This window comes from Microtus pennsylvanicus, chromosome 14 (assembly GCF_037038515.1).
Source record: "Microtus pennsylvanicus isolate mMicPen1 chromosome 14, mMicPen1.hap1, whole genome shotgun sequence".
Classification (NCBI taxonomy): domain Eukaryota; kingdom Metazoa; phylum Chordata; class Mammalia; order Rodentia; family Cricetidae; genus Microtus; species Microtus pennsylvanicus.
The window spans coordinates 66379274-66397078 of record NC_134592.1 but is presented as its reverse complement, the minus strand read 5'-3'; the positions used below and the strand labels follow the sequence as shown (position 1 = coordinate 66397078).

General features: G+C 36.5%; 1 protein-coding gene across 4 annotated transcripts in view; it reads left to right on the top strand.

Annotated features, from left to right (window-relative positions):
• The window catches only part of Immp2l (inner mitochondrial membrane peptidase subunit 2), an 807887-nt gene that overhangs the window by 606586 nt on the left and 183496 nt on the right, over positions 1-17805 (top strand). For all 4 annotated transcript variants that reach the window (XM_075948078.1, XM_075948081.1, XM_075948082.1 and 1 more), the window contains exon 6: positions 3102-3204. In XM_075948078.1, coding sequence (XP_075804193.1) covers positions 3102-3204 — 103 coding nt within the window. The remainder of the gene's footprint in view (positions 1-3101; positions 3205-17805) is intronic.

Genomic DNA, 17805 nt, shown 5'->3' with positions numbered 1-17805 from the left:
TTAATCCCAGCACTCGGGAGGCAGAGGTAGGCAGATCTCTGTGAATTTAAGACCAGCCTGGTCTACAGAGCTAGTTCCGGGACAGGCTCCAAAGCCACAGAGAAACCCTGTCTCAAAAAAAAATTGTTTTATAACTTATTTACCAACACTGTGTTGCTAGTTGTTTGGGTAAGTTACATTTGGGAATGGGAGCATTAAAGTGTGTGGATTGAGCGTCCCTTATAACAAACATTTGTCCTTATTTCTAATATTTCCTAGCAATTGATTTTTTAAGTAGAAGGCCAGCAGGCATGACCATAAAGCATTGCCAGAGTAGATCCAGAAAAGGAATGGAAACAGAAAGTTGGAATCGTTTCCTACAACCACCAACAATGTGAGAGAATGTGCTCCTGCCCCTTCCTTTCCTGTGTTAAAAATGTGAATAACCGCTGTATGTCATCTGTCATTGACGGCTCCTCTCCGGAATTGTCCAAAGTTCGTTTTTAAGAAAAATGTAGTTCTGAGCAAAAGTTTTCCAATAATACTTTATCTATAGATGCCAAGAAACCGTCAAGATTCCTTTCTTGCCCACTAATGCTGAGTCTCCAAATCTTTACTTTGTATATGTAGCCATGTTTTGTCTTCATGCATGCTCATGCAGCAACATGTGTGCCTGGTGCACATGGAGGCCAGAGGGACGTGTCAGATCCTCTGCAACTGAAGTTAGAGCTCTGTGTCACCATGAGTGCTGAGAACTGTACCTCTGTCCTCTGGAAGAGCAGCTAATGCTCTTAACCGCTGAGCCATCCCTCCAGCCCCCAGTTTTGAATCTTAATTCTCATAAGTAGATTGAAATAGTTAAGCACTAGCATAAATGCAAGAAGACAAATATATGTTCCTTTCATTGAGGCATGTTAAATATTTTAAGTATGTATAGTGTGAATTAAATTAAGTAGCAAAACACTGTATTTGGTGTTTGGGCTTTGCCTTTAAACAGGTTTTTTTTTCTTAAACAAAGGAAGAACTGTATTCCATGGTTATCCATAGACTATTTGACTACAGTTATTTTATTGATTTTCTTCATTTTGGGTACATGTAGAAATTATCTATTTATGAGGCATCCTCCTGAATATTAACCTTCAGCAGGTGATGAAAGGAGACAGAGACAGAGACCCACATTGGAGCACCGGACTGAAATCTCAAGGTCCAAATCAGGAGCAGAAGGAGAGAGAGCATGAGCAAGGAACTCAGGACCGCAAGGGGTGCACCCACACACTGAGACAATGGGGATGTTCTACTGGGAACTCACCAAGGCCAGCTGGCCTGGGTCTGGAAAAGCCTGGGATAAAACCGGACTCTCTGAACATAGCGGACAATGAGGACTAATGAGAACTCAAGAACAATGGCAATGGGTTTCTGATCCTACTGCATGCACTGGCTTTGTGGGAGCCTAGGCAGTTTGGATGCTCAACTTACTAGACCTGGATGGAGGTGGGGGTTCCTTGGACCTCCCACAGGACAGGGAACCCTGATTGCTTTTCGGGCTGGGGGGGGGACTTAATTGGGGGAGGGGGAGGGAAATGGGAGGCTGTGGCGGGGAAGAGACAGAAATCTTTAATAAATAAATAAATTTATTAAAAAAAATAAAAAAATAAAATAAAATAAAAATCTGTATGGATAGATTCAAAGTTTATATGAAAAAATGCCTTCGAATCAGACTCAATCCACTTACTATGTGACTTTATTGTATAAGGAACACTAAGCCATGTGTGAACTTTTCTAAGAGTTTTCTTCCACTAAATTTTCTCTGCATTTCTTTATTTCTTGAGAAATCCAGGGCTAATAAGATGGCTCATTGGGGAAAGGCACCTGATACCAAGCCTGATGCCCTGAGTTTGATCCCTAGAAAAAAAGAACTGACTTTTGTGACTTATCTTCTGACACAAATGCACACACACACACACACACACACACACATAAACAAATAGCATAACATTATAAAACAAAGCATTTTAAATATTTAACACATATTATAACATTATAGAAAAATTAAAAACTCAAGAGCAGTAAAAAGAAGTAGGGACAGGCACTGTAAAGTCCTCCATGTTTAGTACATATTTTTATCCATACACTGACATTCTTTTGGGTAAAGAATATATATATATATATATATATATATATATATATATATATATATATATATATATATTAGAGTTGGATAAGTAAACATAGGCCTCTCTTGACTAATGCCGCTTCCTTCATATAGTCTTCACCCAATATGTGTGAAACAACATAGCTGAAATGAGGGGAGATGCTCAAACAGTAAAAGCACCCAGGTCTAGAACTAGGATAGGCCTCAGATACCTTTGATAGTAAATTTAATGTCTTTATATAACAGACCATCAAATTATAAATTGGTAGATGACACAGTCATTAATTTCAAACATCTGCTTATTCATTCTAGATCTTTTCATGTTTCCAATTCCTTTATACATATCAAATAAATTATCTTTCTGATCAGTAAATGGATTTTTGAAATAAATGCAGTATATAAACCATATAGCATTGAGTACATATGTATTTACTCACTTATCCAGGAAATACAGAAAAAATTACCTATGTCGTTTATCTAAAAGCAACTGACATGACAATCTGCTAACAATTGTAACAAAGATATCTCAAAATCACACTAAGCCTCTGTACAATATTGAATGTAATTTTCTCCAAATTTTTCAAGAAAATGTATGAAATAATCATTACATACTCTTTAACATGATTACCAAATAAAAAAAGAAATTATCTATTTATGAATCTATACAGTAAGTCATTATTAAGGTCAAGATGACCTTAGTCAATGGACTCTACAGCTGATGTATTGTTTGTCTGGTCTGTTTAAAAACTTAACTTTGCCCATTTTGTTTCCCAAAGCCACACTTGTTATTCATGGTTCCCACAGACAGTGTAGAAGCTGAACCACAGCTTACTTTGGGGGAACCTGGGTGTGATTTCTAGGTCAGTCACTCTTCTCTTTCTAACAGCTCTTCTTTCCTTCCTAATTCTGCATCCAGGTTGTAAAGTTCCCTTCCTGCTCATATCTCACTGGTCTCACTGTTTGTTTTCAGAACCATTGGACACAAAAACCGTTTGGTCAAAGTTCCCCGTGGTCACATGTGGGTTGAAGGCGATCACCATGGACACAGTTTTGATAGCAATTCTTTTGGACCGGTGAGTCAGCTTGTACCTTGTTTCTGAGAAAGTTGCCTTTCAAAGGTGGAGAGCCGAGTGTAACCTAATAGTTCACTCTATTCTGTCAGCCAAGACTGATCAGAGACTTCGTAATGAAACTGTTCATGTTGGGGAAATTCCTTTAGGCTATCAAAGTGTGTATGTGTGTGTTTGTGTGTTTCACGAGAGTCTGACTTTCCAGTTGGAAGATCTCCATTCCCTCACAGATAGGTCTTCTGTCTGTTTTCAATTAATGTTTAACCAGTAAACTATGTAAGAAGACATACAGGCAACAATTTACCTTTATTCAACGCAAAAGTAGTAGAAATCATAGCAGTTAGTGCCGAGGAGGTGGGTTTCCTTGCTACCTTTTTTGGTCCCATCTTCGTCTCACAATGAAATTGATGTCAAACAGATTATCAGAATAATGTATCCAAATTTAATAAGTTTTAGATGTTGCAAACGTCCTTATAGAGAAGCAAAGACCTTTAAACGTTGTGAAACTCACCTACCTTTGTATTAGGTTGAACAAAGACATGTAATTTTAGACAAGTAACTAAATGATGTGGAGAGGCTAAGAGAAGATAAAAATTATTTGCACAAGTCAAGTTTTCTCAGCTATGGCTCTCTATTGAAGAATGTTTCTTGTCTCCAACTAGAGGGAGGACAGCTTTTGCTTGGGAGTTTTAATCCTCTGTGTTCAAGGATAAGGGAGGAGATTAGTGTGCCCACGTCATGTCTGTTGTTTGTCAGATACCCTTAGCTCAAAGTAATCCTGTGTCAGAGTGGCATGCTTGGGGGTGGCACCTTCTGGGAGTGTTCATAAGTGACATTTTGTTAGCATTTAACTTATAGCAGAAACACAGACATGCTCTATTCTCTGCTTACCCATAGAATGTGACTACACTGATATTTTATGGATTTTTCTTTTAGTTTGAGTGCATATAGAAATTCTCTATTTATGAGTCTTCTTCATAACTCATGAAAGTGGAGAATTTCTTAGTGAGTGGAAACTGCAGCTGATTTTCTCGTTTGTTTAAAAGCCTTAGTTTCCCAAAGTTACATTTGTTATAAATGTACAGGACAAAGGAATTATTTAGCATCCTCACACATGCTTGTGTAAAACATATAGACTCATATTTTGTCAAAAATCAATAGGTTGTGGCCTCTAATAAAAGAGATTTATATGTGTGTGTGTGTATATATACATATGTATATATAAGTATATTTTGAGGAGCCCATGTTACTGCCACAAAATATGCTGTCACTTGGACTTAACTTTGGTGAAAAGCGTAAGAACTAGATTTGAATAAATATGTGGGATTGTGGGAGAAATTTTAACACACCATTCCTTTTTCTCTCTAGTCATACTAATGATGATTTTTATAAAATCTCAAGGCCTATAATTGCCCTTGAGTAGTAATTATATAAAAATATTACTTAACCTAAATTCTACCAAAGATGAAAGAAAGGTTGGAAATGTTTTGTGCTTCTTATAATGCAGGAAAATTAGTGAGGAACTCAAGCAGTGACTTAAAAGAAAACAAATCACTTGAATATAGGTCTATTTCTTTGACCAATAAGAGTGCATGTGCCACATTGTTGGTCAAGTTCATAATAAATGGTATTTAACTTCTGTGACTTCATTATTTTAATGATATCGAAATGAAGTATTAATTGTGTTGTTTTCTATCAGGTGTATGTTAAGTTACTGATAATAAAGTCTGAACGTTTGGGGGATTTGGTATTTTGTTCATTTTAAATTGAAGCTGGTATAATGCTGATAATGTAATTATTATGACTGCCAATCAGTTGCTTTCTCTTTGCTTTCTTGCTGGAGAAAGAAAAGGAGGGCTGGAAGGATTACTTGTGGGCAAAGGCTTGTTATGTATGTGCAATTGATGCACAGAACTCATAAAATCCACGGCATGGTGGAATGTACCTCTACTCTCAGCCCTGAAAAGGAGGACACAAGAGGATGATGTTTTAGGTAAACATGTATGCATCTCTGAAGGCCATTTGATTTACACTAATGTTTTAGGTAAACATGTATGCATCTCTGAAGGCCATTTGATTTACACTAATGTTTTAGGTAAACATGTATGCATCTCTGAAGGCCATTTGATTTACACTAATGTTTTAGGTAAACATGTATGCATCTCTGAAGGCCATTTGATTTACACTAATGTTTTAGGTAAACATGTATGCATCTCTGAAGGCCATTTGATTTACACTAATGTTTTAGGTAAACATGTATGCATCCCTGAAGGCCATTTGATTTACACTAATGTTTTAGGTAAACATGTATGCATCTCTGAAGGCCATTTGATTTACACTAATGTTTTAGGTAAACATGTATGTATCTCTGAAGGCCATTTGATTTACACTAATGTTTTAGGTAAACATGTATGTATCTCTGAAGGCCATTTGATTTACACTAATGTTTTAGGTAAACATGTATGTATCTCTGAAGGCCATTTGATTTACACTAATGTTTTAGGTAAACATGTATGCATTTCTGAAGGCCATTTGATTTACACTAATGTTTTAGGTGAAATCTATTTGTTAATTATAGTACAATCAATAATTTAAGTAAAAACAAAATTATTTTGAAATCTATTAGTCCTCCTTTTTATGAAGGAAAAATATTTATTCAAGCCTACTTGAATTTATGAGTTAAATAAAGCTGTTAATTTCCATTCAGGAAACTAATATTATTTTTATTTTTCAAAATTAAATGAAATACCTTCTCTAGAATTAAAAAAAATCAAAAATCAATCCCTCACATTATAGACTAAACTATTTGTGCTCACATGAGTTTTAATAGCTGTGTGTTTGCTTTTAGGATGTGCTCTTTGCTTCTGCTCCAATAGCATCTTCCACTGGGAAAACTTCTGAGTTCCCCAAACAAAGCAAAACAAAAAGCATCAAACAATCCAATACATTCCTTATAAGTTTAAGCTATGATTTTTGAGCACAGAATTTTATTTTATTTGACTATTCGGCTGGCTGTTCAGAGTATTTATGTATCCCTGAACACACGGTCCTCCTGCTTTGACTTCCACAGGGCTGGGATTCCAGGTGCACAGCACCACAACTGAGCCGAGTGTAGAGATTCTGAACATGTTTTCTATTAACCGTTGATTAAATGATTCATCTGTTAATCATTTTAACTTTTTTTATTCCAAGCATTGAATTCTAACTATTCTCTTAAACTAGAGTCTTGAGAATTACATTTTCTGTGCACTTCTCAGTGGAGAGGTTGCTTACCTGCCAGTGTATTTAAAGATTGTGCAGGGCGGGTGAGCGAAATCATGTTTCACGTGCATTCCTGATTCAGCCTTCCCATCGAATAGGTAGTGGGCTCTGCTTGACATTGGCAGCTCACCTGATGGGGTCGGGGTTGTCTGGGATACTTCCCTCCTGCGTACAACGAACCAAACTTTGTATTTGGCTCCCACTCAGCTTCACAGTGGATGTCACTGCTTCTCACATATGTCCCGTCTTTGGACAGTAATCAGCCTTGTTCTAGAATCTTCTTGGTTTGTTTCCTTTGTAGACAATAGGTTAGCTGACTACTGTAAGTGCGGTTAGATGGCTATCACTAGAGTCTAGTTATGCCAGTTTAAAGCTCCCCCTGTGCTCAAGTAAACATTCAGGTGTAATCCACCAAAGAAGATTCAAGACAGCAAATGTCTCATCCTGATATCTTTGGGTTTTGCTGTTTTATGACTTCCTGTGTACTTCTTATTACTGTCATTTGCATCTTTGACTTGTTTTGCTGAAACTGTGTAGGCTAAAAATAGAATTGATTGATATTATGAATGAAAGGTTATAATGGCTTATTAATATAATATATTAACAATAAGCTGCAGCAATCAAATAATTCACAACAGGAAGAGAAATCGTAGATAACTTCTAGTACAACATCCATATTCAGTTTCTTGAGGAAGATGTCACTGAAAGAAACTAGAACACTCTTGTGCAAAACAGGCCACAAAATCAAGCAAGAGTAGATGGTTTTGGTTATGAACTCTCAGTTCCCCAACTGTTCAAATTTATATCTTCACATGATTAAGAAGAAAAGACCCCTTCTCTATAAATCAATTATAAATAAGTGATTGGTAAAATGAGCATATTCACACAAAATAAAAATTTAATAAATGACCTGAGCAAATTAGCATGGAATTTTAATTAAATAACATGATTTAGCCATGGGGTAAATTTTATGCTCATGAAAGTATGCTTATACACAGTTTTGGTGGTATAATCACTGTAATATTGAATGAATACATAAAAACAAGGAGGTGACAATACAGCATTTTATGTCTCCAGTGTTAGACCAGTGTTTGATTCTTCTTATGCCATTGTAATTGCCCACATTTTAATGTTGTTGAAAGAATTTTACGACCTTTATAATTATAAGCATCTATTTTGTTTCAAAGCTAGTTTAAAGATGATTGAAAGTAAATGGCATGTAAAGCCAAATCTCTCTTCATTCTATAAAAATGCTTTTCAATACTGTGACCAGATGGAAAAATATCAGATGTGCTTGGGTGTGAAAACTTTTGATTATGGTTAACAGTATCCCTACGAAATATCTTTATGCTAAACCTTTTGGGTAATTTACACAATAATAGAAAATATCTTCTTACATACAAACTCCAATTTATTGCTTCAGCATGGATTCCTGGTGTGAGAAATAACTTTCATAAGTTTCTTTTAAAATTATGATAATTGGGAAAATTCAGAGTATACAGCTACTTGATTTTATTGAATTTTGTTAAAATGGTATCAGAGGTAGGTTTAGGATTACTTGGACTATTTTCTAGGCATTTCTCATAGGAACTCTTCTGCTCTGGCAATGAAATTAGGATCTTCCCCTTGGCCACCCCTACTGTTAGATGACATTTTCTGAAGTAGCCATGTCATTTCCTGTCAGCACCCAGAAGTAATTGTTCACTGCAATTGTTAATCTGTGAAGATGTGTGCTTCACAGCTGTGAGCTTTCAAGGACTAGTTTTTAACTACTTCACGATAGCAAAATTCCATTAATTAAAATACACGCCAGCCTTTTCTTTTCATTTATTACAAATGTGCATTTCAGTGCTCATGTTTGAACCGCTTTCCTACGTATTCATTCCTTTTGGTGAAAGTATAGCTTTGGCCCCTTTGATGGCCTCCGTTTAGCTTCTGCATTTTCTATCTTTGAAGTTTTTCTAACAATTTTGTCTTGCTGTAAGTCACAAGTCTCTGTAAGTCATGATATTTTCATTTTTGTGCTGCATGGTAATTTTTCATAAGAAAATATGTCATAATAGAAATTTCAACATCTACAGAGAAATCAAAACTGAGTAGTTTAATATCTAAAATAAATAATTTGTTTGGACTATATTGATCAAAGGATGTTATAAGAAAATTTTGGTTTTTAACGTTTCAAAGCAAAGGCATTTTTTCTAATATGCATAAATGCAGTTTAATTTTTTTAGGTTTGTGATCACAGTGTTACCTTGTGATCTAATTCTGTCCAAGGGCCATGAAGTAGAATGGAACAGTTTGGATGCAGAAATTATTATGATATAGTGTCTCTACCTGAGAAAGGAAACTACAATTATGCAGAATATGAATTCTTTTTTGTTCCAAGTCATTTGGAAAAGAGCCAATCCAAACTCTTATTTTATTGCTACATAATTGAACAAAGCACTGGTTCCCCTAGAACATTTTTGAAGGAACTGTGACTAATAGGTGATGATAATTTTAGCAGTAAGTGAACACTAAAAATACTATTGTGTAAAAATATCCTGATAGTACAAGAAAGATGATATATAAGAAAGTAAGGCAAATCACAATTGAAATTCCATAGGATTCCTTTTAAAGTCAAGGAAGTCTTTTACTTTAGAAGCTAGAAGAAAAATAAAGTTGATGTTTCCATATCATGAAAAGCCTTTCACTTATGCCATGGGACACATTTTTAGCCACTTCTATGTGTAAATGTTTTGTTTTGGTTTGACCTGTGGATTCTCTCAGTAGACTAGATCAAGGGAAGCAAGTTTTAAACAGTAGAGAGAGGATGTAGATAACACATGGGAAGTGGATATTCTTGCAGGTTAGCAGGTTAGACCTGTTTTAAGTTTTTCCCATGTTATGTAATTTTTTATTTTTAATTTTGTGTGAGCAAGGCAGCCAGAACAACGTTGTAGGAGTAAAGATGGAAGTAAGGGAGTTTTTTTTAATATGGAGACAGTATCTCAAAGAAGAATTGGGATGAAGTTTGGAAAAATGTTTAATACATTCAGAGATTTTTAAGAGCAGAGATTCAAATCATGGCTGGAAGGGAACATGCTGGGTTTGTCTTCTGTCACCATTACCAAGTGTGAGTTGAACGCTGATGTCAGAGGGAGTAGGAAAAAGGCAGCAGATACCACTATTGCTGAGATAGATCCCTACCTTTAAAGGAAGATGGGATCAAAGGGCGGGCACAATCAGACAGTAACCACGTTGTGAGAAATAGTTCAAGTTGGGGGCATGACCTGCTCCTCAGAAAAGCAGTGCATTTACTTACTACAACCTCATAACAAACTGTGACGCCTCTTACAAGATATTGATTGGATAGAATATTCTGAAATCAGTACAAATGTTAACTATTTGGTAAAATCTTGCATTCCATAAGGCACTGGGGATGTTCTATGTTTTGTGAATGAAGTGCCTTATGCCTCGAGTGGTTTGTAGCTGAAAATATTTTGGTTATACAGTACTGAATAATCTTGTGGACTTACTTAGAAGAATGAATTGACATTTTATTATCATCAGGGTGTCACATTTTCCTTGTGTAACTTCTCTGAAACTGTTAGAGTGGCTTTTATTTACAATCAGCCATTTTTAAATAAAGAAAAAACTCATTAGAATGTGTTGACAGGATCCACATAAAGTGTTCTATTCACACATCTGAAGAATGTTGCTTAAGCTTTAGTTGGCTGTATTTTGTTCTTGTTTTATAAGACATGCTTGTTTGTTTAAAACTTTTTGTTTGCAATAAAAATATATTCCTAGAATAAAATATATTCTATATTTGTAGAATAAAATATTCTGGTGGCTTTCATGTCATTCTTCCCATAACCCTCTTTCACATTTTGGAAGCTCAAAACCCTGTGTATTTTTTAGAGGTAATTTTACTGGACTGATGTACTAAAATGCATGCATTTTGTGAAAACATAAAAATCAATTAAAGGAGATGCCATTACAGTGAAAATATCTGTATGAAAAAAGATAGCTATGTCTCATAAATAGCTCACCTCTGGGGTAGTGTTCAAAATCAGGTAATCCCCATGTAGCAACAAGAAACAGAATGTCCCTCAGGATTTGCTTCAGTATTGGTTAGATATTTTTGTCTATATAATTACAACATCAAAAAATCCTTTTAATGAGAGCATAAACACACAATATAGAACTGATATAGATGTGTCTTTCCCCCAAGAAAAAGAGCAATTTAGGCTTCTATTTCTACTGAATCAAATGTTGTGATTAATCTTAATTATTCTGCTATCAAAGAAATAATTTTCCACATGATATCATTTTCATATAGGAGAATGCAGAATTGTTATCAGACAGTGCCGCTTTTTGATTGTATTATTGCAGGATTCATCATGTTTCTCTATATTTAACAATAGGTCAAGAGTCATGATTTGGTGACAAAGATGCAGGGTTATTAGTTTAGTAATTTTATAGGTGCCTAGTATTTTGTGAAAAGGTGGGGTTTGTGCCTTTATCAAACTTCTAAGACAGAATTGGTGCCTGAATAGCTGCGTCTCCATAGAAAATGGAAAATGAAAAGGCCCTAGGAGGAGAGGCAGCTGTTGAATGTCCTGAATTTAAGGTTTGAGACTGAAGAACCTCCTTTAACTGGATATTTAGTTATAAAACATTTTCTGGTAAACTATGTAAATATTTCTCTTTTGATTGAGTTTGTGAGTGATGGTTGCACTATATGGAGAAAGAATTGTGGTAGTCATGTATTAAACTGTTGGAAACCAGCTTAGACAAAAATACCACTTACGAGGGTAAGAGTATGGGATTTAGAAAAATTAGTAAGAAATATATGAGTAAAAATAATAAAACAGAAACATAGGATAGTACCAGGAGGGTGTTACAGTGAATACTGAAATGGCTTGCGTTTAATTTCCATTTGCTTAAAATACTCCTGACCCCAAAAGGTAAGAATAAGATTTTTAAAAAAACTGCATTGATATGCTATAGGGAAATGAACATACCAGCTGAAGGTTGCAAGCTACATTCTTATTAAACATTCTGTTGCTAGAACAAGATAAGTAACACTCATACCCTAGATCGAAACATTCTATAGTCAAACCACTCGGTGGAATTCATAGCTATCTCCCTAAGGGAGTAGGAATCAGTTAGGTCCTTAGACTTGTGTTTGAGGTAGAAACAGGTCTGTTTCTCAATACCTGAAATATAAGGTCTGGATGTTAGCCACACCTGCTGACGATAATCTTGAGAGAGCAGAACTCTCTAATATAAATCTAGGTGAGACCTTTGTTTGAAGTAGAAACAGACAATAACCTTGAAAGAATAGCAGTAAGTGCCAACTCTTTGACCTTTGATCTGGGTGGAATGGCAACAACTTCAAGCAAGCTGAAACCCTCTGACTTTTAGACAAGGTGGAAATAGGCTCACATTTTTGGGCCTCCACATTAAACATGCAATCAAACCATTTATTAAGTAAATCAAAGCAAAAGAACAAATTGCAAGGAGCAGTTAGCCGGTAAATCTTCATCGTATCTGAAGCTCAAAACGTCCAGAGAAACTGACCAGGGAAACCTGCATGGGACTCTTGGGCGGAACAGAGAAGAGCTAATCTCTTCCCAGAGGAGCTTCTGGCTTCTCATTCCCACTGCAAGTATTTTTTATACCTTAAGATAGACAACTAGTAGCAACCCATGTTAGAAATAGTTCACATATCAATGTTCTCAGGGGTACAATGTTTTTATTAGCCTTGGCTGTTTATTATTGTTCTTTTTCCTTGTCCTAGTATGAGGGGACCAGCCTGCCACCAGGATCCAGCCTGCCACCAGACAGGGAGTTTTGGAACAGACTTGAAATAAACTTGCTCAAGTCTTTTTTTCAAGTCATCGTTTTTCTCAGAGTCAGTTCTGAACAAGCACAAACAGCATATGACAATTTTCTCATACAATTTATATAAAAAAATACCTTTCTCAAGACTTTTTGGTTTTTCAAAACTTATTAGGTAGTCTTTTTTAGAAAGAGCGTCCTGTGTTCACATCTTAATGGTTATATGTGCCAAGATGACTTAAAAGAGAAATATAAGGTCAGTCTGACTTTAAGTAATTTACATGATTCTCTTCTATGCAATGGAGATTTGTGTGCAGCCTAACATGAATCACAATAACCATACTTTTAGATATCCATACAATGACCCATGGGAATTTGTGGCCTAATTAAAGTTTGACCAGTTTGGTGAATCAAACAGTGAAATGTGGCTTATTATCAGAGTGGTCGGAATCAACACCATGAGGTGACTCTCTTGATGGAGCATCACAGGCCAAGTCTTCTTCAGCAAACACTAGTGAATCTTGACTATGTGTCCTGTATAATTCTGCTCTAAAGCACGCTTCTGTCACTACAGTACTTGACACAGGTCTCCTATTGTTAAAAGCTTACCTTTTTAAATCAAGGAAGGCCTATGCTCTCCTCTCTCACTTGAGTTTACGCTAAATGTCATTGCTGGTACAAACAAGATAAAAAAGAATGCAAGATGTAGGGATATAAAAGAGGGTGCCAAACTGTTATTTTTCATTAATATGTAAAGCAAAAAGGAAATCTGCAAAACTCTTGACAGATCCATGAGTTTATTACTATAATAGCTATTATATATGATCAAGCTTGTCCAGAAATCATTAACAAATAGGAACATATTTTAAGGCGCTCTCATTTAAAATGGCAATCAAAAAGCAGGACCTTCTGCGGAGGGCTAGGGGCAGAGCAGTTCAAAGGAACTAGCCTGAACTCATTAGTGTGGTGTTAAAACCAGTTTTAAATCCATCTTTCTTGTTATCTATGCTTGTCTGAGCCAATTCACCATTAGTGAATTAGTGGTTCTGAGTCTCTGCTTTCTAACTTGTACTGCCTCTTCTGACCGTGACTTCTTCCTGCTCCCTCTCTAGAAGTGATTTCCCAACTCCTCCAACATGAAACTTTGCTTGTGGAAAAATCTGCTACCTTTCATGGGATGTGTGATGTAATCAGAGAGTGATCTCATGTATAAAGCAGATTGTGAGCTTTTCCAGGTAAGGACAGAGAGAACCCATGCTTTATCCCTCGTGGGAAACACCACCAAACAGCTGTTTTAGGGCCCAGTGAGTGACCAGTATGGAAGAAATAAATGTTCTTCTACAGTGGATTTGGCTGTCTATGGCCCTTTGATAAGACCTAGCTTATGCCTGTCTATACAGGTGATGATGACAATAATTGTGAATAAATAAAGTCGTAGTGAGACACATCTATACTCTTTTCTCTATGGGAAGTGCTCAATTAAATACTTGTAACAAAGACATATGACTCATAGCTCTGAGAAAAAGCTTGTCAATCCCCAATTTTGCAAAGACTGAACTTTAGAAAGATGGGTTAAAGACTGATTAGGTTTGCCCCAGAATTTGAGGGTTAGAAATGTGAGCCCATGTAGAAGGCCCTGAAAAGTCATTTACATTTTTGAACAGAACAATAATGAGTTAGAAGAGGCATCCTTAGCAAGACTGATTTGAGAAAATTATGGATGAAAGATTAGATTGAAAGTAGGCTATAGGTAGAGAGTGCAATTACTTGATGATAGTATTAGTTCAAGTGGGAGATGATTAGGCCCTAGACGGAGGTGGTAGTCACATTGATGTGAGAGTCCTTAGGCACTGAAATCTGATTGACTGTGTCATAGATTCTGCTGCCTGGAATTAAACTCGCTGCCTCTGTTAGAGAAGTTCACCAGCTTCACCACTGGTCTTCCACACCTCATAGGCCGAACCTTCAAATTCAACAAAATAAGAAATCATTATATTTTTGTTGTCCTTTTTATGGAGAAGACCAAAAGGCAAATCAACACAGTTTGGTGTCCAGGGGGCTCTGTAGTTTGCAGAGCCCTTGAATATGCAGTTGAGCAATGGTATTGGCTTCCCGAAAGTGATGCTGCCTCCAAGGGATCAGATTTACTTCTCTCACCTTGGGATGGGAGGTTAAGTATCATGATTGATTTAATACCTGTGTAGCTATTTTATATTAGAGTTTCTGTTCTCCTTACACTGGTGTTCAGATCAGTAGATGATGACGGGCTCATTTCAGAGTCTCCTCCCATTGGCTTTCATGTCAGAAGATGGTGACCCACCCATTTTACAGTCTCCTCTCATTGGCTTTCATGTCAGAAGATGGTGACCCACCCATTTTACAGTCTCCTCTCATTGGCTTTCATGTCAGAAGATGGTGACCCACCCATTTTACAGTCTCCTCCCATTGGCTTTCATGTCAGAAGATGGTGACCTGCCCATTTTACAGTTTGCTCCTGCTTTTTCTCTAAAATCCACAAGTTTTTCAAAAGAGCTGAGTGCTCCCTAGAATGTAAGGAATCGTGATAAGGGGACCATTACAGAAAAGTAAATATTTTAATAGTTTATACTGGCCAATCAAAAATTTGCTTCTAAATTGTCTTTCCTATTACTATCATTTTAAAATTAGTATTTAAAATTCTTGTGCTAGGCATGGTGACAGCATTAGGGAGGCTGAGGCAAAAAGATCAGACTCTCAGGCTCTTCTATATGATCTACATGAGACCATGTCTTGTGGAAAAGCAAAAAAGAAAAGCAAGTAATCAAATAAATAAATAAATAAATTCCTTATGTGTATTTTATGGTTAAAATATTTTCAAAAAGAAATAAATCAGTCTTGCTTAAAGAATATTGTGAAAGATTCACACTAAGTTAGCTCTTTTAAACAAAATGACCATATTAAAACAAGTATATCCTTGCCTAAAATTAATATGTAGTTGGTGAGGAAAGGGGGACAATTTTAAGGCCTCATCTTTATTTCTTTGGTTGTTTTTTGTGTTTCAAGGCAGGGTTTCTCTGTAGCTTTGGAACCTGTTTCAGAACTCACTCTGTAGACCAGTCTGGCTTTGAACTCATAGAGATCCACCTGTCTCAGCTTCCTGAGTGCTGGGAAAAAAGGTGTGTGCTACCACCACCTGGCAAAGGATAGGGTTTTTGATTGTTTGTTTGTTTGCTTTGATTTGGTTTGATTTTGTTTTTTTGAGTCAGGGTATCTCTGTGTAGCCTTGAATGTCCTGGATCTCACTCTGTAGACCAGGCTGGCCTTGAACTCCCACCTGCCTTTGCCTCCAGAGTGCTGGGATTAAAGGTGTGTGCCACCACCTCCCAGCTATCAAGTTATGGCATATTGGAGTTAGTTTTGGTAACTAAATATGATTTGCATAAAACTAATATAGATTTACCAGAATTGACTTTATACTAACAACTCTATTAGGCTGACACATTCCTTTTACCTCCAGTGCCTTTATTTATAAAGTAGAGTTTTGACCAAAGCACCTTCAAGGCCACTCATGTCTTCTCATAGTAAAATACACCTGTCCTCCATTTGCCTAATGTTTGCTGCGACTTTCAGGCAAATGAAAAAACAGTCCTCTCTGATTAGCCAGAATCATATTTAGGTTGGTCATATAAATTGCATTTCACTTAACAAATGGCTAATGAGACGCTGAGTTATGTCATCTTTCATGTGATTATGAAAGTATGGAGACATGAGTTAAATAGAACTTCTAATTTTAAGAGATTTTCATTGAGAGACTTTTAAAACAAACTTGGTTGTTTCTCTTTGGACATTAAAAACAACATTAAAAACAAAACACCAAACCAGGTATTTTCTCAGTTTCTCAAACAAAGAAAACTTGTTTACAAAGTAGGGAATGAGAATACAGTCAGACGAGTTAATAATGACTAACTAAAGGCTGTTTCATTGATAAGATGCTTCTAGATTGATTGTTCTAGCCAGCCCTGACTAGAAGCTCTATTAACGCAACATTATATATTAACACAATGAACAAGACCAGAAGAGAGGTTGTTCCTGAATGTATGTGGTACTTAAAGAGCTTTTGCCCAGATGAACTATGCTGTTTCAGTTGTTTTTCTTCACAGACCCTATGTTAATTTAAGCCCAGTGTATTTTATGAAGATCTTTGAACACGTTTTCAAAAAGAAGCTCTGATTTGATTTTGTTTTTGTCTCATAGCGCTTCTCTGTGTTTTGGTTAATAAGGTACACCTTGCTTTTAACAGATATTATTTTCCCTCGGACGAAAGGACATTACACTGTTAATGGCCTTCCTACCGATGTTATGCATTCTTTTCTGTTAGTACTTTGTATTGGTGTGGAATGTGTTATCTGCTTCTCTACCCTGGCAGAACCCCATTAAGTCCTCAATCTCCTGGGGTCCATTGCCCCCACTATTTGTTGTTTTATATTCAGCTTCAGCTCTTGGCCACACAGAAGACTCTTTTTAAAAAGATAAACCTTTTAAAAAGCTGTATTGAACTCTGAGAGCTACTGTAGTAACACCAAAGTTCACCCCTATTAGATGCCTGTCTCTTCAGTCACAAGTCTGCTAAAGCTGTGAAGTGAGACACTCCAATATCATTTTTGAGGCCATGGACAACTTTTCAGTGTCATATATCACAGGTTGAGTCACAGGAAGACAATGATCAGACCAATTGAGGAAGTTTGTGTAAGTTAATAGATAGCTCTAGACCAATTAACTATGATCATTGGGGCAGGATCTGTTGTTGGAGGCTGCTCGGTTGTTTCCCGGCTGCCTAGAGTCCCAAAATAATCACACAGAAACCATATTATTTAAAACACTGCTTGGCCAATAGTTTATGCATATTTCTAGCTAGCTCTTATATCCTAAACTAACCCATCTCCATTAATCTGTGCATCACCATGAGGTCGTGGCTAGTTTGAATCTGTTCTCTCTGCTTGAATAAGCAATTATTATCAAAGGACTGTGTACCATGTTTACCATGGTTTGACAAGTTATCTTCCTCTAAAACAGCCAAGACTGCCCTAAGGAAAATGTTGTATAAAAGTTGTTGTAGCTCCCTTGAAACTTGCTGGTAGCTGTTGTGTACAAGCACAGTAATGGATTTCTATATAGGAAAAAGAATGTATAACACTATGGTATAATCAAAGTTAAAAAGTACCCATGACATGCAGGGGCAGGTGGAACACTCTGACGTTTGTAGTGGTGGTCATCTCCAGCAAGAGCATTAGGCTTCAGTGACTACGGAAAAGATAAGATGGAGAATGTTGACAAGGAGAAAAGTAGAGATAAGGCAGGAGAGGAAGACAGAGGCAATTTGGAAGAACAGGAATCTGGTTGTCAGCAGAGAAGTGTAGAAGTTAACTTGATTTGGGAAGTAACCAGGCTAGCTAAAAGATAAAACAATTATATTTTTATTTATTATAAGGAGAAAACTCACAAGACAGGAATGAGAAGTTCAAGCTCAGCTGTGCT